We start from the raw sequence: 20092 nt of genomic DNA on the forward strand, positions 1-20092 counted from the left end.
TTGGAGAAATTTATCTATGATAAATATTTCTCGTTTAAAGATAAAATTATCAATCAATTTTTACCTTAATTTATAACATTATAGATGAGAATATTTATTTTTCTTCCTTATCTTTCTTGCTAATATCAAACCGCATACTCTCTCTATCCCTTTTTGTTATTTATTTTATTTTTAAAAATCACAATTAAATCATTTTTTTCTTTTTTAGATAGTTAAATACTTTTACTTTTTTGTATACTATAAATTTATTTTTCATAATTTTTTTCCTACTTATATGAAAATTATTAAACATTTATATTGTAAATTTTTTTTCAAATTTCAATATAAAATACATCAAGATTAAAATTTTTCTCTTAATTTACATAAAAATAAAAAAGACAAATACTTAAAAACAGAAGAATAATTAGAAAACATTTTATAAACTTCGGCTTTGTAGACATTTTTATTGGATCAAGCCCAACAACATGAATCAGAACAATTTGTAGCCCATTTATTGAATCTTGGGCTGACCCAATTTCCAGACAATTCCCTCCATTTCCAGATCCCTCCATTTTCATGGCCCAATAGAGGTATACATAAAAGGAAGAGGAAAACCAGGATTTTCCCGCCAACCCAAAGACCCAGCTTCCTCCTCACTCGGCAATCTCAAAAGCTGGGAATTCTCAAGAAACAAACAGGAAAAATGGAAGAAACAAAACCATCGACAACAAAACCGAGAAGCGAAGCCAGCAAAAGGAGACCCTTCACTGAGGTCACCAATTTAATCCCATCATCTTTGGCTTCTTCACAGTCTTCTTCTTCTTCTCTAATCAAACCCCCAACCAAATCTTCACTCGCTTTGGATCTCAAATCTCCTCTCAACAAACCCAATAGTGATATTAATTCTAATTCCAAGTTTACTGCCGTTGAGTCCACCACCAATGATAATGACAGTAACAAGAAGGGGAAGAAGAAAAAGAAGGAGAAGGAGAAGGGGAAGAAGAAAAAGAAGGAGAAGGAGAAGGGGAAAAGTCAGAGTAACAAGGCAAAGCTTAGCCCCATGCTGTCTCCGTTGCAGAAAACGCCTTCTGTTTCGGGTAATTTGATGGGTTTTTGGATTTTTTTAAGTGTTTTGATTAGATTTTTTAGTAGGGGTTTTGTTTTTGGTGTTCTGGGCTGTCTAGGGTTTTTATTTCTTCAATTGGGTTTTAATTTTATTCTCAGTTCAAGCTATATAGAATTTCTTCTACAATATTTCTATGAATTTGAGTTAATGTCAATTTCGTTAATTCTGTTTCTAGTAGTTTCGCTGAATGATTTCTTTACTTCATTTTCAATGCAAGCTCTAGAGCATTGATTGAATATGGATGTCTCGACTGTAGATAGTAATTGTGCAAATCCGATCAATGTTTTTTTAAGCTACGGAACTACTTAATTGTTTAGGTATTATAATTGAAATACACTCTATGGTGTGGAAATTATATGAAGTTGGTAATCTGTGTTTCCTCAACCATTTTTTTGGTCCTTTGATTTCTGGATTGTGCATGTATTTTGGGTCTAATGTATTGTACATTATGGTTCTGATTTTAGGTACCGCTGATTCTGTGGGTTTTGAGCCTTGCACGGTTTACAGCAGGAGACATACTGCAGATAAAAGGAAGAGTAAAGGGAAGGAAATTGCTGAGCCTTTCAGTTGGTCTCTTGAAATGAGGATGCCGGACTTAAGGTGGTTTTCTTCTAATCAGTTTGTGTGTTTCTTGTTGGTTTGGTATTTGTTCCTTGGATAACAATTAGTCTTTTGATGACTTTAGAAGGCTAAGGATACTTAACATATTTGAAAGAAGAAGTAAAGTGATTATCAATGTCATGGTATGGTAGTCATGATGCAGTCAAAATGGTATTTTCCGTTGTTATAAGTAGTTATATACATTAGATAAAGGATGGGAGTGATGTTCAGCATTCCCTCCCAACTCTGTAGATGATGAGGTTCTAAGCGACAATTCTATGGTAAAAAATTTGATCAATCAAATGTACCAAATTTCCTCAGGTGTGTGCATGTTTGGGATTTTTGGTATTTAAAGAACCTTGACCACATGTTTTGATATTAGAAAGTAGAAAGAAAAAGGCCTAAAATAATTGCTAAATTAGTTAAATTAGTGCTCCTTTTGTATCCAATTTCATTTATCTTCCTTTTCTTTCGTAAAATGAGTTTTCAAGGAGATGGTGGCTGATTAGACCAAAAGACAGTTCTTCCCTTTTAAAACAGTTTTGTTTAGAGGCCTGTTTTTTCTTCTTGTTTTTTTACATCAGTTTCCAATTAAAGTCATGATATTTTCTAAGCCAAGTTTTTTTTGAACACTCAGAAAATGACTTTTGAATACAAAACTTGGGACATCAAAGCTTAAGGTCTTTGAAATATTTTATGTTGTGATAGCATGTCATATTTAAGTATTGAAAATTATGATCTTGTCTATTCAGATTTTTAATCTTCCTTTACTTGCTTTTTTTTTTGTACTTCTGTTTTGAATATTCACTACTATAGTTGTTCTCTGTTATCACTGATTCAGAAGGGCTTTTTGTTTAATGTTTGCTCGGATTACAATGATCTCCCCGTTCATTATTTTCCATTGTTTACCACCTTTATTGACGCTGTTTCTCCTTGTCTTTACTGTAGTGAAAAAAAGGATGGAGATGGTGATATCGGTCTCTCCAAATCATGCCCATTGCCACGTAAAAGGGTTTGTTTCAAAACTCTCCTAGTTTCTTAATTTTTTTTGTATTGAATGGATAATCCTGCTATTCATCTTTTGTTTGGGATTTTTGGGTCATCATTAAGACAATTTTTTTAATCTTTTAAAGAACCCTCAATCTTTTAAAGATTTCAGATTTGTATATGAAACACCATAATTTGGTTAAAAGTGTTGACCAATGATGCATATCTGTAACAGCTTTCCCTTTTCGTGGCTGTTTCTATTGTGTTAAGTTGGGGACTTCTGGCCACATTTTTAGCATCAACAGTTTTTAACTCTAAATTATTGGAAGTCGGGTCCTGCTATTGGGAGGCTCGAATCCTTCCGTCCCAGAGCATACTCAACTTCTTTAAATGATTGTTCTTTACCTTTTAACTCGTTATTAATACATGCTGCATCGATGGAGTATTCCCCTTTTCACTTCATGGAATCAATTTCACTCTAAGATGACTAAATTCTTTTAGTTGTTAAAGCGTTATCATGTCAGGAATGTTTATTAGTCTGTGCAATGTTAACTTGTCATCTTTTTTCTACTGGAATTGGGCCAGTATTCTATGGCGTTTTTTGACCATCTAGCTTTTTACACACGGCTATAGAATGGAATTTGCCTTAGCAACTGGATGAAGCATGCCTTTAGGAAGCAAACAGCAATATCGTACCACATTTTTAATCTGCAAACTGCTTTTTTGCTTTAGTTTTATCAATAGTATGAGTTATTACACAGTGCTGTTTGCTTTTGCATTAAGTCATATTGTGCTTTTGTCTCTTTGAAGCTTTTTTCCGTCCATAAGGATATGTGTCCTTAAAGATAATGTGATTAAGTCAAGCTTATTGGTGGTCTATGATGTCATCGCAGAAGCAACAAATAGAGAAGGCTAAGGTAAATGCTTCCAAGAATGACTTGCCCCAAGATTTCATTGACAGGCAGAGAGCTTACTTTGCAGAAGTTGATGCATTTGAGCTAGAAGAGGAGGTGGCATCAGATGAAGAGTTGGAATAGATGTAAAAGTATATAGCCAAGTCATTTAGGATAATTTGATTAAGGTGTTCTAACCCTGTAATATCCTCTGTATATAGTTTACCGACAAATTTTGGTGTAATAACCACCTTACTCAGCTGTATCGGATGCATGATGGTATTCCCCATCATAGTCTAGTGTACTCACTTGTAGTCTTCCCTATTGGAAAGTCTAGTTTACAGTAGTGTTAATTGTATTTGACAGTTTATATTTCTATGTTTAGCAAAATTGTATTTCATACAAACCATAATCTGCCGACACTGGCATCAACACATGGGCTTGACTCCTTTGCAATTGTGAATTATTGATATCATGTTATTGTGGAACTTCTTGTCAAATCTGTTTGTGGACCAAACTGCTGGATACTGTACAGGTTTTTGCGCTTGTACTACCAATAATGCAGGCTATGCAGCAATCCCTTGGCCTCTGCATTGAAAAGGCTTGGGTATGACTGGTATTGGTTGGGGGGATGGAGCCTACTGAAAGAAACTTTTTACCCCATATTGGGTCTAGATAAGCCTAGTTTATTCATTTCTTTCGAATATGTTAATGGTAAAGGACATGTTGCTGGAGCTACTTTTAAGCAAGCATCAATTATTTGCATAAATTTCTGCTTTCTTTGTCACTTTCCATGAAAATGTACAAATTTATTCAAATGAGTGAAAGCAAGGGACAAGATTGATTTGCATAAACGAACTCACTCCAAACATTTTAAACAGACAGAGTTGATCTAAAGATCAACATACAGACTCCCTTAGACATTTTGTAATTTCTTATTGTTAAGTATGAGAAACAAGTTTCAGTTTATTTTTCTGCAATTGATCCTGATTTCCCCAGCACTTCCAGTGAGAGGCTTGATGTTTCCCATTTTGATTATAGACTTGACAAATTCCTGGAAAAATAATGAAGTGTTGGTAGCATAGCTTTTAACCAAAAGAGCAGTAGTAGAACTTCTATTGAAGAGCTCTTGATCTGAACGAAGTAGACCCGTCTTGTTCAACAGATTCTTGTAATATAAATTATCAAAAAAGGTTGGTGTTTGACGATCAAGGGGGGCGAGCACACTATCATTTCCACTTCTTGGGCAAGTACGCCGCCGTGAGGCGGCGAAGGAACGGTCTATGTTGGAGTCATTGTATATGTGTGGTCGAAATGATGTGCACCGGGCCAGGCCAATGGTGTGTGAACCTGCAAATGAACCATTACATGTTAAGAAGAAAAATGAATGATGGCCTTGGTCTAAACTACATTCCGATAAGTAATGGATTACCAGAAAGTGTTACTAAGTCTTTTATGGAGAGACCCTGAGCAGAAAAGCTTGAAATAAGAGCACTTAGATTGGACGTTGGTGGGGGGATGGAGGTATTTGCTGCACTTCTGCTAGCAGTGGTAGAATCCCTTCTTCCCAACCTTACCTTCCATGAGGGACCCCCCAACTGCAAACACCAGAAAAGTATCATCACAAGAAAACATACCGTGATGGATTGGTATATGATGTGGAGCTTACCTGAACAACCGAATCACGAGATGCTAGAGCAAGAATATCAGCACAGGACACCACTCCGGGGCATGCTTTCTCCAATCGAGCCTTGATGTCATCAACCACGTTGAATCCTCTAGCAGAGTTATTGTTAGGAACTGCAGTTTTCTCACCTATAAATGTGGCATTATCATCTAATAACACTGATCCATCGCAGCCCTAGTGATCATTATGAAAATTCACTTCAGTTAATTCAGTAGCAGCACGGGAGCAGCATGAATTATCACTGAAATTAGAACCTATACTCACATTAACAAAACAGTCATGAAAGTGTAATCTGAGCAAGGATGCCCCTACGCGCGTTTCATTCTTTATAGCAGCTGCAACTGCTGCCTGAACAATAGGCAATACTTGGGGGCAAGTGGATGAGTAGTAATCAGGGGAGAGTTGGCAGTTTGCTTGAAATGAAGCGACCGCAGCAATCAGGATAAGAAACAGTAAATGATAACAAGCCATTGGAAACCCTTGTGTCTAGTAATTTCTTGCTACTTGCTAAGCACAATTATTCTGATTGGAAATCTGATCATGTCCTTTTATAGTGGTTAACGCGTGCAGGTTTGGATGTTGCAGAAAAATGGAAAGGTGGAAGGATTACAAGAAGGTAACGTAGGTTAGCAAGTTCCTTTTGTTTGTTGCCTTTAGTTTGTTGTGATGGTTTTTTCCTTCAAGAGCTTCTGCTCAAAGCCTGGGGGTTCCTTCAGAGTCCACGGCGCCTTCGTACCCATAAACAAAAGAAACTTAATTGCACCGTCAAGACTAATGCAGCCCCTTCACTGTAGTTGGTGAAACTCTTGTTTACTTTCTCACAGTTTGTTGGTAATCATAATCATACTCGCATAATTCAAGGCTTTAAGCAATCAGGAAAACTAAAAGAAATATTTTCACTGTTTGTGATCATTCGATCATAAAGTTGCTTTTCCATCAGTTACTATTAAATTGACTACTCTGCAGTTGCTCCTGATCTCCAGGCCTTACTGTGAGAGGCTTAATGTTGCCCATTTTGATCATAGATTTAGCAAAGGCCTTGAAGAATGCAGAATTATCTGCAGCATACTTTTTTACCAGATAATCGGCAGAAGTGCCACTAAAGAGCTCCTGGTCAGAACGGAGGAGACCCATCATCCTCAACAAGTTCTTGAGTACAGATTATCAAAATAAGTAGGAGTTTGATGTTCGAGTCATTGTAGATGTGTGTTTGAAATGTTATGCACCTGGGCAGGCCAATAGTGTGTGAACCTGCCATTCAAAGATGAGCCATTAATTTGTTTTAAGTGGCATGCTTTAAATTACATGATTGATCAAAGAAAAGGATTGGTCATCTGGTTTTCTGTCAACATACAACATCCCTGTGGTACACAAATAAGAGAATGTAACCATCATGTTCGTATTGTTTATTAAGTGCAGTATATGCCAACTTAGATTCTCATTACCTGAAAAAGCCACCAAGTCTTTTAATGAGAGTCCTTGAGCAGCGTAGCTCAATGGGAGAGCACTAACATTGAAATTGGGTCCAGGAATTGAGTTGTCTGCAGCAGCCCTGCTAGCAGTGGTAGAATCCCTTCTCCCTAGCTTAACTTTTCATGAAGAACCCCCTAACTGAAAATCATAAAAAGGCATTAATATAGATGATGAAACAACTGCTACCCAACCGAGCCAACTGCCTAGACTGTAACAAGAAATCAGCAACTTGCTGATAAGGTTTGTGCTTTTGTAGATAGACTTAATTGTTGGACTTACCCTGACAGTCAGAATCGCGAGCTGCAATGGCAAGAATATCAGCGCAGGATACCACTTCAGGGCATGCTTTCTCCACTTTAGCGTTAATGTCATCAACCACATCAAATCCCTTGACAGATTTATCGTTAGGTGCTGCAGTCTTCTCACGCATAAAGGTGGCATTATCATCCAACAGAATCGATCCACCGCGGCCCTGCCCAATTTTCATTATTTAAATTCACTATTAATTGATTAAAACAGCATGAGCCTAGAACAAAACCAAACTTATGAAAGTGAAACCATACTCAGATTAACAAAGCAGTCATGGAAATGCAACCGGAGCATAGATGCCGCCATGAGGGTCCCTTTTTAACGGCAGCTCTTACTCGTGCTTCAACAATAGACATTACTTCAGGGCAAGTGGAGCTGTAGTAGTTTGATGAGAGTTTGCCATGAACTTCCACAGGTGCACCGGAAACAATAAGGATAAGGAGGACTAACAAGTAATAACAAGCCATGGAGCTGTTAAAAGACCTTAGAAAAACAGAAGGTTTTGCCTTCTTAAACTATACAACTTGCAATAGCACCTCGATATCTTCATAAAGGACAAATCCTTCTTTATTTACTCAGAATTTAGTGATTGGTATTTACTAAACAGTGCAGATATGTAGCTCCATACTGTTAACTTCGATTAGACTTTTAAAAGTAATGGCAACTTGTATCTTATAGGCTATCTTTGGCCTATATCAAGGGCCCTAAACAAGTTTTAACAAGCTCATCAGATGCGAAGATTTTCACCAAAGATCAATCCCTCTCGTATTCGGGACGAAGGTTCCTTAGAAGGTTCATTTGTATGCCAGAAGAGGCTGCTTTTAGCAGTTTTTGTTCTGTCTGAATCCATATTGAGCAAGCCATGAGCACTTAAATGATGGGTTATTTGATTTTGCTCAAGGATCATCAAAGTTTCCACTTTAGGATAATTTAATGGAAAGAAACTCATTAGTTACACTTCCTATTCATGGAGGGTCGAGTAGAGGCAAAGACTTCACATCACTATCTAATTAATTGCCTTTCCTTCTTTACCTTTGAAACCAATATGCAAAAGAACGGAAAACCACATTGTGAAACTGACAAAGACTCAAAACAGTGTGGAACCAAAACCTTGGAAAGATCAAACTTGCAGCCAGAGAGTTCATATCAAATGAGCTAGCTAGACTGAATTACTTGGATTGAAAGCAACTTAAGCACATGAGTTAAACTCGTTCAAGTGAGGATTTTCTCTTTATTTGTACTTCTTGAATCCCTTCATGAATAATGTTATTTTGTTCAGCAGTCGAACAATTTAACTATTCATAAACATTATAGATGATATAAAAATAATAAATACAACCAGCTTGAATATCAATCATTTTTAATATTTTTTTTTAGTTTACAATCAAATCATTTCAAATCTTTTTTGTATTACGATAGACGTAAATTTGATAAATTAAAATACGACCCATAATTAAAAATTATCAGATGAAATGTACAGGAGTCTACACTCTTCCTTTAAAGTTGGAATATTGATAATATCAGTCACGTTTATTTTCCCTACTACTGTAAGCCCACCCCTCATGGCCATTGATCAAGATCCCTCACCAACTTTATCATTCCATATCCATATCCATCCTTCCAGGCTACACAGTACAGCCCTTGCTGTTGACATTTCATTGTGGAAAAATCCTTTTCATTTCAACAAAAAGCTTGAAAAATCAGCCCCTACTCTTTTGTTCTGTCTTTTAAGTACATGACAATTTGCAAGATCAAAGGGAAATATCGCCAGCTAACAGGGGTGGAGTTGAGCATTTTTAAAGAAAGACCAAACAGAAAGATGAAGTTTATTTATAATTCAATTCTCAACCATCTAAAAAATTCAATAAAATTCATAAATATATAAAATTGAATGAAATTTTGGAAGCAATCTCTTTCATTATTCATGTGCAAAAGTAGAAAAGAAAATAATTTTTTAAATTCAAATAAATTATTTTTACTTTGTGTGTTTTATATAAAATGTGTAGCTTTTTGAAAAGTTCTTTTTTATTTTCTATTTACTACTTGAATTACTAATTAACATATTGAGCTATTGGGTTGAATTGTTGATATATCATATGTTATGATAAGTTATTGGACTGAACTGTTAAGATATAATAGGTTATGATAAGTTTAGATTTATATTAAGATTTACTGGATTTGATTTTTTTATTTTTTTATAATTAGGGGAAGGGGGATTCGAACCCTATTTTTTAAGTAGCGGGATTATGCGATAAATGCTCGGGTGCAAAGGGGTATTATTTACTGGATTTGAGTTAATAGACTTATTTTTATTTTTTTTAATTTGATAGATTTAATATATTGGGTTAAATTTATATAATCACTAGCAATATGCTAACATTTCTCTAATTTCATCAAACGATTGAAAGAATATATATAGTAAATAAAAAACTTTAAAAATTTTATAGAACCGTAGCTCCATCGTAAAATTATTTTATTATTTTTTATTTGTATTTATCATTTAATAAAATATTATTTTTAAAAAAATCATTAAAAATATATATAATATTTAAAAAAATTTAAAATTTTTGAGAAAGGACGGCCCGATCACAATGGGATGCTCCGCCCCTACCAGCAAACAACTGGAACCTAAACTGATAGTCTTTGCACCCAAAAAGGAGAACCCTCCGGACCCTTTTGTCAACATCAAAGGTTTATGACAACTTACCTACTCCTTGGACCACAAGCAAAACAAGATGGTGATGCTATTTATTTTTCTTTGTTTTCCCCCACTTTTTCTTTGATAGAAGCATGCACTCATTTCTCGTTTGTACAATTATTGGGTCACTAATCCAATGATGTTTGTGCGGAGAGAGAGGACTGATTTGCAAAATATAGAATATGGAACGGAGAGTTTTTAAACTCATTTGGAACAGTGACAAGTCATGTGCCGGTGACGTGCCTTTTTTCCTATTTTGGCATTGAGATTGTAATGCCATATGGCTTTAAGCCACTGGTTTGTTGAGCATAGGAGACAACGCAAATTTTGGTAGCTGTTGAGTCCGTTTCTTGTGTGTTTTCCATGCAAGCCGTTCTCTACTACGGTGTCGTTTTATCTTTGTAAATTGTCTTCATATAAAAAGGCATATTACCGTTATGAAATTTAGTCTTCTTCCCTAATTTTTTTTCTCTCTTGTTTTCTTTGGTTCATCACTCCATTTTTATAGCTTTATTGTTCTTTGAAGAAAATATTAAATGTCAACATGGTATCAAATCATCTATGGATCTTGAGGGATTGTACGGAAAGTTTTTTAGTGTTGTTTTTTTGTTTTCTTAGGTTTAAAACTTTCCTTTTTTAGTTGTTTTTCAATGGCTTCTTCAACCTTGAGTGTCACTGCACCTCCTGTTTTCTCAAGGCAAAACTATTTTATTTGGGCAATCAAAATGGAGGCCTACTTAAGAGATTATGATTTGTGGGAGATAGTGGAAGCTAGCGATGACCTTTCTGTTTTGAGAGTTGCAAACATTGTTTAGTTGAAACAACACAATGAAGAGGTTGCTAAAAGGTATAAAGCTCTCTTGGTATACTATTTCAGATTTTATTTTCATTGGAATTATAAATTGTAAAGTTATTAAGGAAGCTTGGCATAAGTCAAAAGAAGAGTTTCATGGGAGTGATATGACCAGACAAATTCAAGCCCTAAATCTTTAGAGAAAGTTTGAAATTTTGAGAATGGGGGATGATGAATCTGTTCAGGACTATTTTGATAAGGTTCTTAAAGTTGTGAATCGGTTGAGTTTAATGGGAGAAGATGTTTATGAAAAAAGGATTGTAAACACACTCTTAGCTAGTTTACTTGAGAAATTTGAGGGTAAGATCTCATCACTAAAAGACTCAAAGGATTTAAGATCTAAATCTGTTACTGAGCTATTAAATGCTCTTCAAGCTCAGGAACAGAGAAGAACTCTAAGGCAGAATGTTTATGTTGAGGAAGTCTTAATGGCAAATAAATTAGATAAAAAAAAAGGTAATGGAAACCAAAAGAAATATGGGTCTAATAAGAAGGAAAAAGAGAAGAAAACCAATGACAAAAGGTAAGGTGATCAAAAAAGAAGCTTACCACCTTGCATATATTGCAAGAAAACAAATCGCACTAAAAAGTATTACTAGTATAGGCAAATGTTGCGTGCAAAGCTTGTCACTAGCAAGGCCATGTAAAGAAGGTTTGCAAGAATCGTGGTGCTAAGGTGGAAGATAAGGCTGCTGTTGCTGAGTAGAAGAACCAAGCTGAAGAAAAGGTATTCTTTATCGCAAAGAAAGTAGGAAATGCTGAAAGAAGGGATAATTGGTTACTAGACATTTGATGTTTGAACTACTTGATTGGCAACAAAGAAAATTTTCTTGCATTTGACGGTAGCTTCAAAACAAAATGGAGATTGGCAATGGTGACTTCCTACTGATTTATGGGATTGACATAGTAAGAGTCCAAACACTTGGTGGTTTGAAATCAATCTCAAAAGAATATTATGCATCTAAGGTTAGTCAAAACTTAATAAGTGTGGGACGGCTTGTAAATGATAACTATGAGCTAGTGTTTAAGGATAAAGTTTGCACAATCAAGTACCTCATTGGAATTGAATTGTTGACTATTGGCATAAGAAACAAATACTTTCCTTTGGACTAGATGAAGGTAAAGCATATTGTTTACACATGCACATTGTCTGATGCAGAGTTGTGGTACATGAGGTTTGATTATGTGAAATATGGTTCACTTAAGTTGATGGCTTCATGAAATCTGGTTGATGGTTTACCTTTAATGTCAAACACTAATAAAGCCAACGATGTATGTTAGTTTGGGAAACAGAAATGTGCGCCATTTCTAAATACCAGAAGATGGTATGCTACACACAAGCTGCAGTTGCTGCATATTGATCTTAGTGGTCTAATGAAAACTCTATCTTTGAATGAAGGGAAGTATTATCTACTATTTATGGATGATTATACAAGGTTTAGTTGGGTATTTTCCCTTAAGTTTAAGTCTGATGCATTAAGTATCTTTATTAAGTACAAAGTATTGGTAGAAAATTAGATGAACACAATTATTAAAAAGCTTAGAAGTGATAATGATGTTGAGTATATTGCTAAGGAGTTTGAAAGCTACTTAAGCAAATTTGGCATTGTGCATCAGCTGATTGTAACTTATAGCTCTAAGCAGAATGGTGTTTTTGAGAGAAAGAATAGAACTTTGATGGAAATGGTTAAGTGCCTACTGTTTGAGAAGAATTTACCTAAGTCATTGTGGGTAGAAGCAATTAACACTGCATATTACCTACTTGACTTGGCCTGAACAAGAGCCTTGATAAGCAAAACTCTTTATGAAGCTTGGTATTATTCTAAACCCTTAATGGAGCATTTAAAAGTCTTTAGATGCATATGCTATACAAAAACACTTGATGCTAAAAGATTTAAGTTGGATAGTAAGTCTTTTATGGCTATTCATCTTGAATATAGTGAAGTGTCAAAGGGTTACAGGCTGTTAAACATAAAAATCATAAAGTTTTTTGTCAGTAGAGATGTAGTTTTTGATGAAAATATGATGTGGTGTTGGGACACTAAATCAGTTGAAAGTTTAGGAAATTATGAAGTAGTAGTTGATTATCTGTTTGAACATGATTCTGACCTTGTCTTAGATGAAAATGTAGATGAAACTTGTAACGACCCAAGCCCAACCACTGACCCAGCAGCTTTTTAGGCATAAATCACGTGACCTTCAAAAGCTTTAGCTCAAGTTGCTAGTAGTGATGAGTTTGAATTGTTATATTGGTCTTAACAATCACATGTACATCAGATGTGGGATGTTGGGTATCACAATCCCACCCACTCAAATCCTTGATATCCTCATTAAGGTTACACATCATATCCATAGGACCAAGATCTCACCAGAGCAATATGAAAGCTCACATCGGACTAGCACAGGCTCTGATACCATTTGTAACGACCCAAGCCCAACCACTGGCCCAACGACTTTTTGGGCCTAAACCACGTGGCCTTCAAAACTTAAACTTAAGTTGTTAGTAGTGGTGGGCTTAGATTGTTATATAAGTCTTAACAATCACATTTACATTAGATGTGGGATGTTGGGTATCACAATCCCACTCACTCAAATCCTTGATGTCCTCATCAAGGCCACACATCACATCCATAGGGCAAAGATATCACCAGAGCAATGTGAAAGCTCACATCGGACTGGCACAGGCTCTGATATCATTTGTAATGACCTAAGCCCAACCACTGACCCAACAGCTTTTTGGGCCTAAATCACGTAACCCTCAAAAGCTTAAGCTCAAAATGCTAGTAGTGGTGAGCTTGAATTGTTATATAGGTCTTAACAATCACATTTACATCAAATGTGAGATGTTGGGTATCACAAATGTCACAGCCCAAATATCGACCATGATCGGTGCATTGGCCCAATGGGCATAGCCCACTAAGCCCAAGCAAGCATTTTTATGCAAACTCGATCATCATTCTCATCCATCATTTCTAAAACCACATATTGAAATTCTGAACTAAAAATATTTCAGTAATATTCTATAGTGACCCAAAACTCACAATTTTATTATGTTAAAACAATGTCACCCGTTTGCCAACTCATAATGGTATCGATAATCAAATATACATAATCGATTTATAATATGGATCCTAGCGGATTACATTACATATACGCGTTCACAGGTAACAAATCCTTGACCGTCAACTGAGTGACCGTGAGTGAAGGTACAACTACTGAGATGCCATAGTACCTACCAAGAAGGTGAGCATACGTGAACAACTCAATTTAGGTCCCAACTGCCTCCAAATATGAAAACATGAAGTTTAAAAACGTGAGTATAAAACTCAGTGAGTGAACATAAGAAAGGAACAAACAATCGATAGAAAGAATTTGGAAATAATGATGCACTTGTTTCAAAAACAATGCAATTGATTTAATTTCTTACTAAAAACCCCTCCCTTCAAACTTTGATCAATAACCTCATAGTATTACAAAAACCCATGATGAATCCATGAAGTTAAATGGGTGAAAAATAGGTCAAAATCAAGCAAAGTAGCAAGCATGGTAGCAAGTTTCTCGCTACAGCGAGAAACAATCTCAGTTTGCATATGTTTCAGTTTTTCTATCATATCTCCCACTACAGAAGTCCAATTGACCTGATTTTTTAGAAAGCTAAGAGGCAGAGCTACAATTTTTATGTTTACCATTTTTCTCAGTTCAAATGGGAAGGTGGTCAAAATCTTCATCGAAGTGAAAGCACTGCATCAGAACTCGAGAGTTTCTCGCTGCAGCGAGAATCAGGCCAGTGTGACCCTCAAAACCCGAGAGTTTCTCACTGCAGCGAAAATGAATCTCGCTGCAGCGAGAAACATAGCATTTTGAGTGAAATGGGTCTTGTTACATCAAAAGCCCTTTTCTTGTTGAAATGAAAAGCAATTTGGGAGCAGTTAACAATGCCAACACACAACAAAATCACAATTATTTTCATAAACCTTCTATAACATATATATATTTGCATATACATACATCATCATGCATACCATCCCGCTACACTCAGCTCATATGCATCCCCCCACATCGTGCACAACCAATATCATCGTGTGCATCCCCCCACATCATGCCAAGCAAAATCATCATCCACACTCCCATACCCCGTCATCACCGGCATGTCCATCCCCTCACATCGTGCACGCGCATGGTTATAATTATCACACAATATCAATTATCAATGCACAACATATATATATATNTGCACAAGCAATATCATCACCCACATTCCCATACCCCATCATCACCGGCATGTGCATCCCCCCACATCGTGCACATGCACGATTATAATTATCACACAATATCAACTATCAATGCACAACATATATATATATACCAACACAATGTAGTAGTACATGAATCCATAACAGCCACATGTCACAACATAGAGACATTTTATCAAGGGCTTATTCCCATGCATAATTTAATGAAAAGCCAAGTAAAATCATTTAAATGCTTCATCCCAACACATGTATTTCCCAAAAAACACTTTGATGCAAGTTCACTCACCGGTCTTGTTGATTCTTTTGCTTGACTCTAACCTCAACAAATGCTCCAAATGGACATGTGAGGCCTTGTTGGAACCTATACACACATAACATCACAACCAACCCAAATTGGCATTAATAAAATTCCAAAAGCTCTTTCCTAATCAAGTTCTACTAGTTATTCCTAACTAACTTTCAATTTTCATTAAGTGGCTAGTTATTCATACTACTCTAGTCACCCTAAGAGTGAATAAACAATTTCAATGATAAAACACTCACAAACCCCATTGTTAGCCATTATCAACAACTTGAAAATTAAACCTAATTTATTACTCACCTTGGTGGTTTTTTGTAGTTGAATTCCTTTTCAAAATTCTTCAAGCTAACAAGAGAAATCACTCTTTCACTCTCTACATGACCAGCTAGTGAAAGGAAGATGGAAGTAAGACTTTTTAAGGGTTTTTGAGGTGTAGAAGAGAAAGAGTATGAAAAACCCTATGAAAAGGTATAGAAAAACACAAGGTTTAGGGTTACCATGGAAGGCTTCCATGGAAGATGAAGAAAACATGAAATGGAGAGAAGAGAGAGGAGGAAGAAGAAGAGTTGCTAGAAGCTGCTGGAAATTTGCTGGAGCTTTAGATATTTATAGCTAAAGTTTATCCATTTCTCACATAAATTATCAAAATGCCCTTAACGTGGTGACTTTATCTTTCTCCCATCCTTTGTGCATCCTTTTACTCTTTTGACACTAGGGCAAGGCCCATAATAGTCTAAAAATACTCGGGTTCATGAAAACATAAAAATTTAGACTTGAGATGAAAAATGACAATTTTACCCCTATCGTGGAAATTATCATTATTTTTATCTTCTTCATTTATTTACCATCATAAGCATCATTTATTCATTCCTTAAGCCTATTTAGATCTTAATAGCTTAAAAAAAAAACCCACTCGTAGGAGCTCACCAAGAGAAATTATGAAATTACCCCTAATCTGCATTATCGCGTCTACTTCTAGTTATGTGTCTATGGAGATCGAGATATCATAGATTCACTTCTAAATTACCCTTTTAACTCAGTAATTAATCTCAATTGGCATCTGTAAATTTTGTTAGCCACCGTATCAAAATACGGGGTACTACAACAAAACTCTTGTAAAAAGGACTAGAAGTTTGGAAGACATAAATGCAAGATGCTATATAGCAATTACAGAACTTGGTTCTAATACTGACACTGCTTTTAATGAATAGTGGAGGAAAACTATGAAAGCAAAAATGCCAATGATAAGAAAGAATCAAACTTTGATTTTAGTCAATATACCAACTAAATAAAAGGTGATATGAGTTAAATACATTTATAGAATAAATTATAATTCTGATGGAATAATCAACAAACTAAAAACTAAATTGGTTGTAAAAGGTTTCTCTTCAATCATGGTATAGATTTTTTTGAGACGTTTGCACTTGTGGCTCGACATGACACTATAAGAATGCTTATTGCACTTGTAGCAAGGGAAGGTTGGAAAATAAGGCATTTAGATGTAAAGTCAGCCTTTCTTAATGGAGTCATCATTAAAGACATATTTATTGAACAACCATAGGGCTTTGTAGAGATTAGGAAAGAAGATAAAGTTTGCAAGTTAGTTAAAGTTCTATGTGGACTCAAACAGGCTCCAAGAGCCTGATATGAGAAGATTGATGGCTTTTTGAGAAATGAAGGACTTATACGCATTGAGAGTGAGCCTACTCTATATGTAAAAAGCTCAGATAGCATGGCTTTTTGAGAAATGAAGGACTTATATGCATTGAGAGTGAGCCTACTCTATATGTAAAAAGCTCAGATAGCATTGTGCCACTGATTATATCTCATTATATTTATGATCTTTTGATTACAAGACCAGACAATAATTTCTTGCTTGAGTTCAAGAGAAAATTAAAGATTGAGTTTGACATGAGTGACCTAGGATTGATGACATATTTCCTTGGTCTGCAAATTTAGCAGAAAGAAGATTGCATACTAATTCATCAAAAGAAATATGTTTCTGAATTGTTGAGCATCACTCCATTTTCACAACTTTATTTTTCTTTGAAGAAAATATTAAATGCCAACAGTTTTATGACCAATAAACATTTCCTTGATTCTATTTGTCAATTGACATCGATGTTTAGTTTAATCATTAATATAGAAAATGAAATTTGGGAATATGATCACGTAAGTACATTGATGATATTTTCTTTGAAGAGTTCTACATTTGTATCGATCACTACTTTAACAATAATCTTGTCTTCATAGACATCATTGTTAATTGAAACCTTAAGCCGTCAAATCGCATTCAAATCTCATTAATGTCATTTTCGTCTAAGGATTGTGATCAGAAAGCTTTCTAGTTTTTTTGTTGAGTATTAATTGATGCGTCTCTTCTCCAACTTTTTAATAAGGATCTTCTTAATTTTCTCCCATCTTGTTAGTATGCTCAAGGAGTACAATGGAAGTTCAAACTGGTAGGGGCCAAACCATTGATTTTGGCTGAAAATATTTGTATTAGCACTTGAAAACTTGACTATTCAAAGAATTAAGATATAATGGAGTTCATCAAGTTTGTTCCCTAAGCATCACATGCAAATAGAAGATTTTTTATCCTGATGTTGGCTCAATGGGGTATCTGAGTTAGCATCCACACAATTCTTTTAATATAAAAGAAGATTCAAATCTAACTTTAAGTAAAAGACACTAAACAATTATTTGCACATGTTGTATCTTTCTTTGTTTTGAATATAATAAAAGAAGAAAGGTTGCAAGATTACGATTATGAGTAAGAAATTTTAATCATAACTAGATGACTTTTTAATATATAGAGCGTAATTATTACATTTACTATGTAAATTCAATAAATATTTTTTTATTACTATATAATGTGTGATTGATGGTTTATATATTCTTAATGGTTTGTCTCATATGTATTTAGTATAAGGTAAACCAATTTCCATGCCTATTCAGTACAAACTCAATCAACACCTGTTCATTTAGTTGATTTAAGATATGTTGTTTTAATTATTGGGAAAACATGATGGAAATTTGTGTTTGATTGAGGTGAAAAATTGTGTTTCTGATAACTAAAACTGAGTCTTAGGCTTGTCCTCCCAACACAATCATTATCAATGATTATGAGCCTTTGTTATTGATTAGTGAATTTAAGTGAACAAGTCTTGAATGAATGATGGCACGCAGGAAAAATATTACAGAGAACTGATCAGTTTGGCGGTGGAGGAGGCATGGCAAGGCGTGGTGGGTCAATTTCAACTTGGGCTTGGCACTTGCGAATGCAACACCAGATCAGGTGAGGAACATGCTGGGGGAGAGACTCTCTATCCGCTTGTCCAAAATCTGGAGCCTGCTGCAGCAGCTGAAGTAACAGGGATGTTTACTTGTACTTCTGTTTTCATCTCTGTTATCACTAATTCAGAAGTTCTTTTAGCTTAATAATGTTTGGTCAGATGACAATGATCTCCCCATTCATTATTGTCCCGTGTTTACCACCTTGTTGATGCTGTTTCTCCTTGCCTTTAAATGATTGTTCTTTGCCTTTTAACTCGTTATCAATACATGCTGCATCAATGGAGTATTCCCCTTTTTACTTTCATGGAATCAATTTCATTCTAAGATGACAAAATTCTTTTAGTTGTTTAAGTGTTATCATTTCAGGAATGTTCATCAGTGTCGGTGCAATGTTAACTAGTCATCTTTTTTCTGCTGGAATTGGGCCAGTATTCTATGGCCTTGTTGGACCATCTTGCTTTTCGCACTCAGCTGTCGAATGGAATTTGCCATAGAAACTGGATGAAGCATGCTTTTAGGAAGCAAACAGCAACATCATGCCACTTCTTTATCCACAAATTGCTTTTTTGCTTTAGTTTTGTCAGTAGTATGAGTTATTCCATGGTACTGTTTGCTTTTGCATTAAGTCATATCGTGCTTTTGTCTTTTTGAAGCTTTTTTTGTCCATGAGCATATACGTCCTTAAAGATAATGTGATTAAGCCAAGCTTATTGGTGGTCTGTGATGTCGTTGCAGAAGCAACGAATGGAGAAGGCTGAGGTAAATGCCTCCAAGAATGACTTGCACCAAGATTTCATTGACAAGCAGAGAGCTTACTCTGCAGAGGTTGATGCATTTGAACTGGAAGAGTAGGTGGCATCAGATGAAGAGTTGGTACAGATGGAAAAGTATATGACCAAGTCATTTAGGATAATGTGACTAAGGTGTTCTGACCCTGTAATATCCTCTGTATATAGTTCCCGACAAATTTTGGAGTAATAACCACCTTACCCAGCTGTATCAGGTGCTTGATTGTCTTCCTCATCATAGTCTAGTGTACCCACTTGTAGTCTTCCCTATTGGAAAGTCTAGTTTACAGTAGTGTTAATTGTTTTCGACAGTTTATATCTCTATGTTTAGCAAAATTGTATTCAATACAAACCATACTCTGCCGACACTGGCATCGCATCAGCACATGGGCTTGATTCCTTTGCAATTGTGAATTATTGATATCATGTTGTTGAGGAACTTTTTGTCAAATCTGTTTGTCAACCAAATTGCTGGATACTGTGCAAGTTTTTGCTGTTGTACTGCCATATGTTGGATATTATCAACAATAATGAATATGAGGTACAATTTTACATTGAAAAATTAGATAAAAAAAGTCATTTAAATAAAATGGAATGTAAGCACATTATAATTAGATTTTAATAGGCAATGGATTATGGATAGGCTTTTTAGGCCTAGTTGGTTTTGAAATTAATTATAATGGCACTTGGTGCCATGGGTTGAAACTTAAGTTCAACCTCGTGTGGTTTTAAACTCTAAAAATAGAATTTAAATAAGTCTATAAATCACTAGTCCACGTTTCCAACATAGTGGAGGTCCATGTTTATATACCCAAGATCCACTTCATCTTTTATTAATGTAGGATCCG

General features: G+C 35.4%; 2 protein-coding genes and 1 long non-coding RNA gene across 8 annotated transcripts; 1 reads left to right on the top strand and 2 right to left on the bottom strand.

Moving 5' to 3' along the window:
- On the top strand, positions 613-19626 carry LOC18587396 (pre-mRNA-splicing factor CWC22 homolog). Of its 4 annotated transcripts, XM_018129380.1 has the most exons (5): positions 613-943; positions 974-1076; positions 1570-1705; positions 2654-2717; positions 3586-4070. In XM_018129380.1, the coding sequence occupies exons 1-5, from the start codon at positions 683-685 to the stop codon at positions 3727-3729; spliced, it is 708 nt and encodes a 235-aa protein (XP_017984869.1). In that variant the 5' UTR covers positions 613-682; the 3' UTR covers positions 3730-4070. The 4 variants fall into 4 exon arrangements, with proteins under 4 accessions (XP_017984869.1, XP_017984868.1, XP_007011210.2 ...); XM_018129379.1 differs by lacking the exon at positions 3586-4070 and adding an exon at positions 19192-19626 and having other exon boundaries at positions 613-1076; XM_007011148.2 differs by having other exon boundaries at positions 613-1076.
- On the bottom strand, positions 4374-5901 carry LOC18587397 (peroxidase P7). Its single transcript, XM_007011150.2, has 4 exons — positions 5537-5901; positions 5255-5446; positions 5018-5183; positions 4374-4935 (listed from the first exon to the last, which is right to left on the bottom strand). Exons 1-4 carry the CDS (start codon positions 5741-5743, stop codon positions 4547-4549), a joined length of 954 nt encoding a protein of 317 aa, XP_007011212.1. The 5' UTR covers positions 5744-5901; the 3' UTR covers positions 4374-4546.
- On the bottom strand, positions 6460-7914 carry LOC18587398. 3 transcript variants are annotated; one of them, XR_001929887.1, is made up of 3 exons: positions 7309-7914; positions 6718-7217; positions 6460-6523 (listed from the first exon to the last, which is right to left on the bottom strand). It is a non-coding gene; the product is annotated as an uncharacterized LOC18587398 (long non-coding RNA). The 3 variants fall into 3 exon arrangements; XR_001929888.1 differs by lacking the exon at positions 6460-6523 and having other exon boundaries at positions 6549-6883; positions 7025-7217; positions 7309-7906; XR_001929886.1 differs by lacking the exon at positions 6460-6523 and having other exon boundaries at positions 6549-7217; positions 7309-7913.

The sequence above is a fragment of the Theobroma cacao genome, chromosome 10, assembly GCF_000208745.1.
Source record: "Theobroma cacao cultivar B97-61/B2 chromosome 10, Criollo_cocoa_genome_V2, whole genome shotgun sequence".
NCBI classification, from domain to species: domain Eukaryota; kingdom Viridiplantae; phylum Streptophyta; class Magnoliopsida; order Malvales; family Malvaceae; genus Theobroma; species Theobroma cacao.

Coding starts and splice junctions, on each gene's coding strand:
- LOC18587397 (XM_007011150.2), bottom strand. CDS start 5,743: ATGGCTTGTTATCATTTACTGTTTCTTATCCTGATTGCTGCGGTCGCT. Junction 5,447..5,536: donor TTCATGACTGTTTTGTTAAT/GTGAGTATAGGT, acceptor AATGATCACTAG/GGCTGCGATGGATCAGTGTT. Junction 5,184..5,254: donor CTCGTGATTCGGTTGTTCAG/GTAAGCTCCACA, acceptor TGGTGTTTGCAG/TTGGGGGGTCCCTCATGGAA.
- LOC18587396 (XM_007011148.2), top strand. CDS start 683: ATGGAAGAAACAAAACCATCGACAACAAAACCGAGAAGCGAAGCCAGC. Junction 1,077..1,569: donor GAAAACGCCTTCTGTTTCGG/GTAATTTGATGG, acceptor TTCTGATTTTAG/GTACCGCTGATTCTGTGGGT. Junction 1,706..2,653: donor ATGAGGATGCCGGACTTAAG/GTGGTTTTCTTC, acceptor TCTTTACTGTAG/TGAAAAAAAGGATGGAGATG.